Source organism: Sander vitreus, chromosome 2 (genome assembly GCF_031162955.1).
Source record: "Sander vitreus isolate 19-12246 chromosome 2, sanVit1, whole genome shotgun sequence".
Taxonomy (NCBI): Eukaryota; Metazoa; Chordata; class Actinopteri; order Perciformes; family Percidae; genus Sander; species Sander vitreus.
The window spans coordinates 28,460,055-28,470,342 of record NC_135856.1 but is presented as its reverse complement, the minus strand read 5'-3'; the positions used below and the strand labels follow the sequence as shown (position 1 = coordinate 28,470,342).

Genomic DNA, 10,288 nt, shown 5'->3' with positions numbered 1-10,288 from the left:
TATCAGTGTTTAAAGGACAAACACACAGAAAGATCAGCTTCTTAGTTTTATCTGGATACAAAAACATGTAGATTATTCTTTTTTTTTATTAGTGTTGTCCATCTACGTTTGATGCTTGACAAATAGTTTGAATACAAAAGTAAGTCATTTTTTTAAGAATAGGCAACTTGAAATATAAGAGCATTACATATTTGTTATCTAATCATTAAAAGAATCATGTACAATTTACACACTTTGAATGATATACTGTACAGGCATATAAGAAATATAGTTTCAGGGATGAAATGTGTAAAGTAGTCATACAAAGTTCACAAATTATATAGGCTGTATGCGTCCTATATCTGTCCTTATGTAAGCCTTTATTTATTACTGTTTTACAGGAGCAGCTATAGGCTATTTAATGACATTTGTAAAATAAATAAACTATGTTAAGTGGTTGAATTAAATATTTAGTAACTAAGAAGGGCACATGTCCCTAAGTGACTAATGTATTGTATTTATCATTTATTTATTATTATTTATAATTTTAAATACCGTTTTTCATTAAGCTTATCACTATTTCTACAGTCACTGTAGATGCGACTAATGTCAAATCTGTATTTGTCATCATTGCAGTGGCTCGAGAGGGTTAATGTGAAACTTAATCAGAGCCTCACTTTAGTGTACGTGTACAGGTTGCTAGGCAACACTGGAGTCTACCAGAGGTGGTCTTCGTTCAGGTCAAGCTAACACCGATTGTGTGCAAATTGTCTTCGTCAACGCTAATTGTGTACAACAATAACGAAGCAGGAAAATGCCGTTTAGTGCCGACGCAATGAAACCTCCGCTGCATGACCAAATAACGGAGATGCAGCGTAAAATCCAACTTCTGGGTAAGTTTGTTTACCAAGTAGTTAGTCTGAGTGTCGCTTTCAGTTCATGCTAAAGGACGTGTGCTTTGCTAGCTGCCATATTTAGGTTACCATGTCTAGCCATTGTCAACCCCATAACTAAATCTATTAAAAACAGCAGCTAGCTGTGTTATTAATGAATAATAAGTCGGTATACCTTAATGTATTGTTAGTGTAACTATGAAATGTGTCCACCAGAGGGCGACAGAACTGCATACTATGAGAGTTCTCAGTCCACCATAAAGAAGAACAGAGATACCATCCGCCAGCTGAGGCAGGAGAACAAGAGGCTGTGCAGAAAACTGGCAGAAGTTAATTCTGTAAGTCCCATAAACAGAGGCAACGTTCCCAGCTTAGTTGCTTCTTCTCTGTCCTCACATATCTTAGTCAAAGAAAACAGGCATAACATCACACAAGTCACAACATCATAACAAACTGACTTTCTTCAATCTTGTTCCCTTTTGGTGTCTTGCCTCCCAGGGTGATGAAAATATCATCAAAGTGGCCTTTCATAACAGGGGGTTGGAGAAGGATGCCTACCGCAACATGTCAGGGAAGGTGAGAGGAAGGACCATAAATACTGTACGATTCACGGTTCATAGCAGCATTGTTGTTCATTCTAATTATTAATATATAAGATCATTTATATAAGGTTCATATTAGTGGACTACGGAATTATATCGTTGGACTATTTTCTCCATAGTTGTTCCCACTGTTAACCCCTCAGCTGTTGTTGATAGCTAAGAAACTGAGAAAGTTCTCAGTTTTGTGTCTCACTAAAGCAGTATTGTATAAAGTACTTGAAAGCAATACTTGAGTAAAAGTACAAGTATCTTACCAGAAAATGACTTTGGTAGAAGTTAAAGTCTCCTTTTAGAATAATACTTGAGTAAAATTCTTAAAGTATCTGATATTTACTGTACTTAAGTATCAAAAGCAATTTTCTGAAATCAAATGTACCTTAAGTATTAGAAGTAAAAGTAAAAGTAAAAAAAACTTTGATTATGAACTTTATGGCCAAAGGTGTGTAACGTTATCTTTATCACCACTGTCGTCGAGGTGGTCATCGTCTGTTATCATGGCGGCAGAGCCTGCAGCAGGTGCTTCCATGACACTGTCAGTTATTATACTTCCTCCTCTTCTTCTTTAGTTTTTCCCTATGTTTTTTTTATTTTTTTTTCTGCTTGGCAACAAACAGGCATCACGTCACCAACTGGAATGGAGCATGCATTATCTTGGCAACTACGAGCAATGATTCGCCAAACCTGCTTTGTAACAAATTTGTTGAGTTTTTTTTTTATTTGTAGTAATGAGTAACTAAGATGCTTAGGAGTGGAGTAAAAGTATACATTTTATTTAGGAAATGTAGTGGAGTAAAAGTAAAAGTTTCCGGAAATAAAAATAACGAAGGAAAGTACAGATACGTGAAAATTCTACTTAAGTGCAGTAGTGAAGTATTTGTACTTTGTTACATTACAACACTGCACTAAAGTGACATAAATACAAGTTTGACACTGCTTGCAAGTATACAACTCTCTGTTTCCCCTCACTGTCTCTCTTGTGCACTCGCACACACTCTCCCTGTCATTACTCTTTTCTCAGGCAGCCCTATCAACGCTCGACCAGAGGGTGCTGTCCAAGATGAAGCGTCTCAATGCCCTTAAACACACCACCCAGACCCACCAGCGCCGCCTCGAAGAGCTGAAGATGGAATATCAGAGAATGAAACCAGAGGGCAGCAGCGGAGCACCGTCTGCCGATGCTCGCGCTCGGAAAAAAGAGGAAGATGCCATGGTGGTTACTTCTCAAGCTCATGGAGAAATGTGCAAAACACGAAAATCTATTTTTCTTTTTTTTTTTGTTCTAATGTTCACTCTCATGAAGTACATGCCAGTATTGTACACTCTTTAAACAATGTGTGTGTGTTTGTGTGTCTTCAGAAGCTGCGAGCTCTGGAGAACAGCCTGGAGAAGACCCAGTTTAAGTGCAAGGAGGCTGAGAACATCATGACTAACTATCAGAAACTCAAAAGTCACCTGGAGGTTTGTCCAACATACACGTGGTTAGCGTCTGAATAATGTTTTGTACTCAACGTCACTTGCTTGACATGTTGCAGGGGTATTGTCGGCACCACCTCCCATAATGATTTGTGTCGTTCTGCTGAGCTGCCCATTGTAGATGTTATTTTGCAACTCATGTGTGTACAAATATGGTAACTGTGCATTATCATGCGGTCTATGTGCATCAGCAGACGCCCTTATGAGAGTAAAAGTACTTCATCAGTGTTTTGTACAGCCTGCTAATAATTTTCATCCAGGTATCATGTAAAGAAAAAAATGGATGCTGTGATGCCTGTGCTAAGATTCTTTGTTGTTCCTTTGATATCTGATTCTGTGTTCGTGATATGTAAACAGATATTCCCAGTGCTCGACAATGCACTTAAATCTCCTTACAGTTACATTTTTATATTTGGTTAATGGTTTTATCCAGTGCAACTGAAGTGCATTAATAGATCACAACCTACTGTAATGATCAGCCAGTAATATTTCATGAGGTGGTCCAGGTCACAGTGTTGCAACAGTCCTCTTGTGATCTTATGCTTTCGATGTTCTAAAACACTCGCTGCTCTTTACATCCATATTTCTTGTCCTTTCTCTTTCTACCCCTCACTTTGCCACTGTCACCACTTTAGGAGGAGAGTCTGACTTTCCATGGCCAGTTGGACAGTCTGGAGGCAGAAATCCTGAAGCACAGAGAGGAGCTTCACAACATGCAGGTCATGAACAACAACGCCCAGCTCTGTAAAGACGCTGCTAAGGTGACCTGCAACCTCCTCTGCTATGAGTTCGCAACACGCATGTTTCTAATAAAGGCGTCACTAGGATGATTCACTCATCATTACTATCACTATTAATAGAAGTTATATGAGTCACAAGTAAAGCAGCGGCAATGGCTTTTTCAGTGTTTGTTCACCTGTGTTTTTAATGTTGCTGCATATACCGGTATACAACTTGCAAACATAGATAGATTAGCCTACCTTATCACTATACTGTGCATTGTGCAAACAGCATTTTTGTTCCCCCAAAACAAAGTTACACTCTTTTTTCCCTTTCGTCTTTCTGCCAGGTTGAATTACAGCAGCAGGAGGAACTGCTCTACAAGGAGCGCAAGGAGAGAGAGCGTATTATAGCAAGCTACAGGAAAAAGGTTGACGAGCGCAAGGCCCAGGCTGAAAAAGTCGATAGAAGGGTGAGATACACATGATGGTATATACATGTACACTTCAGGAACGTTACTGTAGTTTTATTTTGATCACCTGCTTTCTCATTGACCACGTGCAAACGATTTAACATGACATCAAGAAACATGACCACAGAAGAGCCCACAACACTCCAGTTCAAAAGCACAAACATATAAATATACATAGTTTCATTCAAAACAGAGACAATCTGTAGAGTGAAATTATTAACGAATGTTTTGAGTTCTAATAACCTCCGCCACCTTTAGGCTCAGAGAACAACTATGCAGCCAGACGAGCTGAGCAGTGAGGCCCAGCGCAGCACCCCCAGGATGACAGGGGAAGAGGAGAAGGCCATCTCCTCCTTTGAGGAGGCCTTCCGACGCATCAAGGAGGCCACCGGAGTCACAGATATACAGGTATGGATGTGGAAAGGGAAGGATTGGCTGTACCAGCTGTGTATTCTCACACACACGCTGTACATTGTGTTTACATGTACTTTTTTTTTTTCTTCACGTGTGTAGGAGATAGTGGAGCGCTTTATCTCACAGAGGGAGACCCACCAACATCTGGAGAAGCTGAGGGAAGAGAACGAGAAGGTGCTGCAGCAGCTGAAGGAGCAGAAGGAGCTTCTGAACCAACAGTTCCAGGATATGAAATATTCTGGAGAGGCTAAACTGTCCAGGTGAGACACTCAGACAGTAGTAGAGGATCAAAGGCGTTCTGTATGCAGCTTTGTAAGGTTTATTCTCAAGCCTTTACGCTTTCTCTGTGTGTGTTTTGTCAGTGACCAACAGATGCTGGAGGAGTGTGAGCAGCAACTGCAGGCTCAACAGCAGAAGTGTGATGCAGGTAAAGAACGCCTGGAGTGGCTCATAAAAGCCCTCGGTACTGTCCGAGCCGGAGTGGAGCATCTCGCAGACAAACTTCAACACATCACACTGGTAAATACAACTTCAACCATCATGACTGTTGGTTTAACCTCCAGGGTTTAATCATCTGTCATATTCCTAATATGTGTTCATTTTCTTTCCCCCATCAACCCATATGTCTTTAGTTTGAATTCTTTTTCCCATCAAGATTGTTGGTGGCAATCAAGCGTATGTGTGTTCACCCTTCTTCCATTTCTCTCCAGAGTGAGGACACACTGGCTGATGTGTCTCCAGACTCAGATGAGTTTGTGGTGGAGCTGATGACCCAGTGTGAGCTGAAGTTGCAGTTACTGCACGAGGAGCTTCACGGAAAGGATTTGGCCGCTATAATGAAGGAGATGGAGGAAGAGGAGGTGAGTCGAATCTGATTGGTCAAGTCATGTCTATCGTCGACTGATTGTCCATCTCCATTTTTTAGGGGGGGGGGATTTGATCCTTACTCTCATTTTTTCCAGGAAAAAGACAAAAAGAGCTAAAACGGTCCCGACATCAAGAGTTGTCAGTTGTATTTTTTGCCCCCTGTGTTGAAGCGTTATGTATCTACAGAAAAATAATAACAAAAACAGCAACATTATTGGCCGAGCTACATGATGTAACTATCAAACTGGAAAACATCTCTACATTTGCAGCTTTTTAAGGAGCTGATCATTTCGTTCACTTGTTCGTCTCTACCAACTCGAAAAAAAACCTGGCCTGCAGCATCTAAAGGAACAATATCAAGTTTCCTTTTTGTAAATTTGTTTCCTAGCTCATATATACAGACTCAAGAAAAAAAAGAAGTATTTATTTATTATTTATAAGTCCTACTTGTGAGATTATTAATGTTTTTCCAGATCAATTTACTGTTGCCTTTTCCCTCATTCAATATATTGAGATAAAAGAAACGAGATTTAGCTCATCTTACCTCTTGGATAACTTTGTTCCTTCAACCTTTATAAATTAGCATGTCAGTGTCTCTTCTAGTTTTATGTCGTAACATCGTTCCCTCACAGAATTGATTATATGAGTAAAAGTGTTACAACCATCGTCCCAGTTCATGCGGTTTATTTCACTGAAATGAACTGAACTCTACTTTTTGTCAGTTTTCTCACTAATAGTTTTAAGTTATGATCTGATAAGCCAGTGATTAAATTATATTGTCTAGTTTTTCTTTCTGGTTTGTTAGTAAATATCTGATCAATTTGTGTACTGGAACGTTTTTCAATCTTCTTGTTGGACCTACTACTAATTACCCATAAGAATGAATTATTTGCTGAGATTGCACTTCCATTGCATTGCATTTTCAAGACTTCATCTGTGAGTTAATCAAAGGCAGTGGCCTCAGCAGAAGCAAGACTATAAACACCTAAAATTTGTTTATTCTAATGTATTACCAACCGGCATTGTCCTGCTGATGGAAGCATATTATCTTACAGACATGGTGCAGGTCACTGTGAAAGCCAACACCTGTGACAAATCTCGCCTTTATTTAATGGGTGAATCATGTTGCCACTAGAGATGCACAATCATGCTTTGTCCCAGAAACATGTGAAACCTTCCCTGCTTGTAGACAACCCCAACTATGTCTGCTATGTTCAGCATCTCAGAAATGCTTGTGCCTATTTGCGTAAATGCTTTGAGGTTGAGGAACCAGCTCTTAGGTGAATCATTGCTCCATTCATCAAAGCTCATCCAGAATCACAGTGGTTTTAAATATTAAAGGTTCTGTTTTGGGATAGGATATTGAAACCTGTTTTACATTCTTACAGATGTAGTCCTTGTAAACATATGCGGGAGGTTAGTGTACAGTTTTAATGACAGGTGTGTGGGAAATTCAAGAGATAATTAGATTAACCACAAAATACTGTACATACTGGCCTCATTAACAGAGACTCTCGGCTCTTATTGGCTGAGATACATGATGTGACTCAGGGCTCGACATTAACTTTTTGAGGCACTTGTCCTTTGGACAAGTACATTTACGTTTCACTTCTCCATGCACAAAAGTCACTTGTCCGGGAAAGATTTATCATTTTATAATTTTTTTTTTTTTTAGTTTTGCTAATGCAGAATTCAAACAAACCGTTGAAAGCTGGTTTGAAAGAGGCTGATTTACCAAGAGATCCTTTAAAAAGTTTGGCTACTTTACAGTTGAATATTAGCTGATATTTAACTACGTACATTTAACTGATACAAATGCTGCTAATGCTTGCTAGGTACACAACTGCTGACGCTAGCTAGCTAACGTCACTTACTTGTCAGCCAAGTTGGGTTGCCCCCGGCAGACGCTGCAGAACATTACTCCTTCTTCGTAACGCACCCAGTCAAATTCATCTCTCCAGCTGTTCACAAATTTCTTTCCCTTTTTAACTCGTGTGGTGCTGTTGTTGTAAGGTTAATTGTTCTTGTTGCTTTCCCTGGCACTTGGCCAGGCTGCGGAGCCGGAAGAAACATCACTCTCCACTCCAGTCTCCACCACTGTTCTTCTGAGGCAGTTAAAAATGTATGCTTAAACTGCGGACGATTATTACTTGGACCGACTGATGACTGGCCAATCAAAGCATTCTGAGTTGGACGCTGGTTTGACGGCGTGTGGGGAAAAAAATGTATTCGTTTCAAATCGGTAAAATAAAATAAAATAAAACGTAATGAGTGGCACATAACGTGAAGTAACATGGCATTTTATATTATTTGAGTTTTAACTTGTCCAGTGGGGCAAGTACATTTTTCTTCCACTTGCCCTACAAAAAAATCCACTTGTCCCGGACCAGCAGACACGCCTTAAATGTCGAGCCCTGTGACTATTGCTTTTCTGTTGTTTGAGGACAGCAGACGTTTGTTGTGTGTAGGGGGTGTGAGTGTGTATGTGTGGCACTGTCCATACTGAAACAGAGTGGAGGACATCGATAGATAGACAGACAGACAGAACACGTCACTTAGTTCGGTTTCTTAGCCTGCTTGCTTGTGAATTGAACGCCCCCCCCATTGTAGTAATCCACTGACAGAAGAGAAATGACGGGGAAGTGAAGGGTGTCTCTGATGACTTGCCTTATGAAGGTTGTGTGACTAACATAATATCTCTGTAACTGATGAAATGGTTACAGAAATTGATTCCCGAAACCCTATTATATGTGTAAAATAAATTTTTATTATGGACTTCTGGTTTGAGAATTGACTAACAGTCCCCTTTATAATGGCTGTGCATAAGCCCTTTGTCAGTTTGGCAAAGGGCATGTTGTGGCTCTTGTTTAAGCCTACATTGCACGGGGCGACAAATGAACACTGCATGGCTGATCATGTATGCATGCGTGCTGCTGTGCTTGCATAGCTTATCTGAATGGAAAGGCAGCCATTAGAGCCACCTGAAGTGTTTGTTTCTTGATTACTAACGCTCGGCAGCACCTTCTCTGTTTGAGAACAAAGGATATCAAAGTGTACCATAGGAAACACTTTACAGTCTGTAGGCCATTTTGCTAATGACATTGACTTTTTTACTCTCAGATGCAGTTTTAGAAAGCATAATCTTTGTAATTGACGTCACCCTGAGCTGATCATTTCAAGTTTTTTTTAAATCAGTGCAGCCTTGTTTGCATGACCGGTACTATTAGAAACTGCTTGGCTGTCCTGGTCAAACAGCTTGCACCTATACCATAAAGAAGTACAGTACATCCATTCTCGGTTAGATCCACCTGCTGCTCATCATACCTGTTACATGATAAGAACTTAGACACAGACATCACTCACTAGTACTCAGTGTTAATACTTATCATACACCATAATAGCTGAACACCACTAGGCCTATGTAAATGACCATATATACTGATTAAAAAAAATGATAAAAGGTTAGTGGTTTGTTTTATAGATTCTATAGATATAAATCTGTCCTACAACTTCAACTGGCTCTTTTAAAGTTTTTGTTTCTAAACTGGCCTCACACTAATTTCAGTTCCTTTAAATAAATGTGAAATTCTGTTTATATTACAAGGCTTGAAAAATCAATAGGCTACACGTGAAAAATATTAACAAAGAATATTATTGATCAGTTTTGCAATATTTCGTGCATGAACAGACCTACATACACTCAGATTTCATGGAAATAGGGGATTTTAAAGAATAATATTGAATAGTATAAGCTGCGTTGGCAAACATAGAAAATAAATGTTTGACTGGTGGTAATCATTTCTTTTTTTTCTTTTTGTTTCTCTGAGCAGTTCTATGTCAGGATTGAGGGGAAACTTCCAGCTTACAACACCCGCGTCAAGCTGCCTGACGACCAAAGACTGGACCTCTTCAATGACGGTGAGTTGGGAGCCACATGCGCACACACACACACACACACACATGCACGCACGCACGCACACACACACACACACACACACACACACACACACACACAATGCGTTTCACTATCTTTGTGGGGACCCGTCATTGACATAATGCATTCCCTAGCCCCTTACCCTAACCTTAACCATCACAACTAAATGTCTAACCTTAACCCTTACCCTCACTCTAACCATAACATAATTATAATCCTAATCCTAAAACTGAGTCTTAACCCTCAAACAGCCCTTTAAAGTTGTGGGGTCCAGCATTTTGGCCCCACAAGTATACTGGACTGCCAGTTTTTGGACCCCACGAATATAGTTAAACAAGAACACACACACACACACACACACACACACACATGCACACACACACACACACACACACACACACACACAGTCTAAACTGTCACTGTTTGCGTCTCAGAGGACGACAGTGAAGAGGACGAGGCTGACATCATCTCACGTGAGGCACTGAAGCGCCAGTCTCTGATGATCATCGACTCCAATAACAAGAAGAAGCCCTGGAAGAAGAAGAAGGGCAAATTCTGAAACATCACCACAATCTCAAGAGAAAATTAAGAACCATCCTAGATTTTCTTTGCTATTTTAGCCATTAAATGTTTCATCTCTACAATTATTATTATTATGTGTTGCTTCAAAGATTTTAAGTCTTAGCTGAAAATACAAATGAAAATATATTTTAGACATGTTGAAAGATGAATTTAACAGCTCTCAGGTGATTCATATTAATATGTTTGTTTCTTTAAAGCTGGTTACTTGTAGAAGTGGATGTGTTGTGACAACAGTAATGTTCTCTGTCAAGTGTGAATGTTGCATCAACAGTTGTTTCTCTGCCTCTTTTTTTTCCACTTTTTATTCCACCCTCTGCCTCATGGGAAGCCAATAAAAATTGCTTTCACTTTT

General features: G+C 39.8%; 1 protein-coding gene across 1 annotated transcript; it reads left to right on the top strand.

Moving 5' to 3' along the window:
• Window positions 1–130: 130 nt before the first annotated feature.
• odad3 (outer dynein arm docking complex subunit 3) lies at window positions 131–10,288 on the top strand. The gene is made up of 13 exons (XM_078264449.1): window positions 131–872; window positions 1,089–1,210; window positions 1,371–1,448; window positions 2,493–2,684; window positions 2,831–2,932; window positions 3,583–3,708; window positions 4,017–4,139; window positions 4,398–4,547; window positions 4,653–4,813; window positions 4,916–5,072; window positions 5,264–5,413; window positions 9,251–9,338; window positions 9,789–10,288. Exons 1-13 carry the CDS (start codon window positions 794–796, stop codon window positions 9,911–9,913), a joined length of 1,653 nt encoding a protein of 550 aa, XP_078120575.1. The 5' UTR covers window positions 131–793; the 3' UTR covers window positions 9,914–10,288.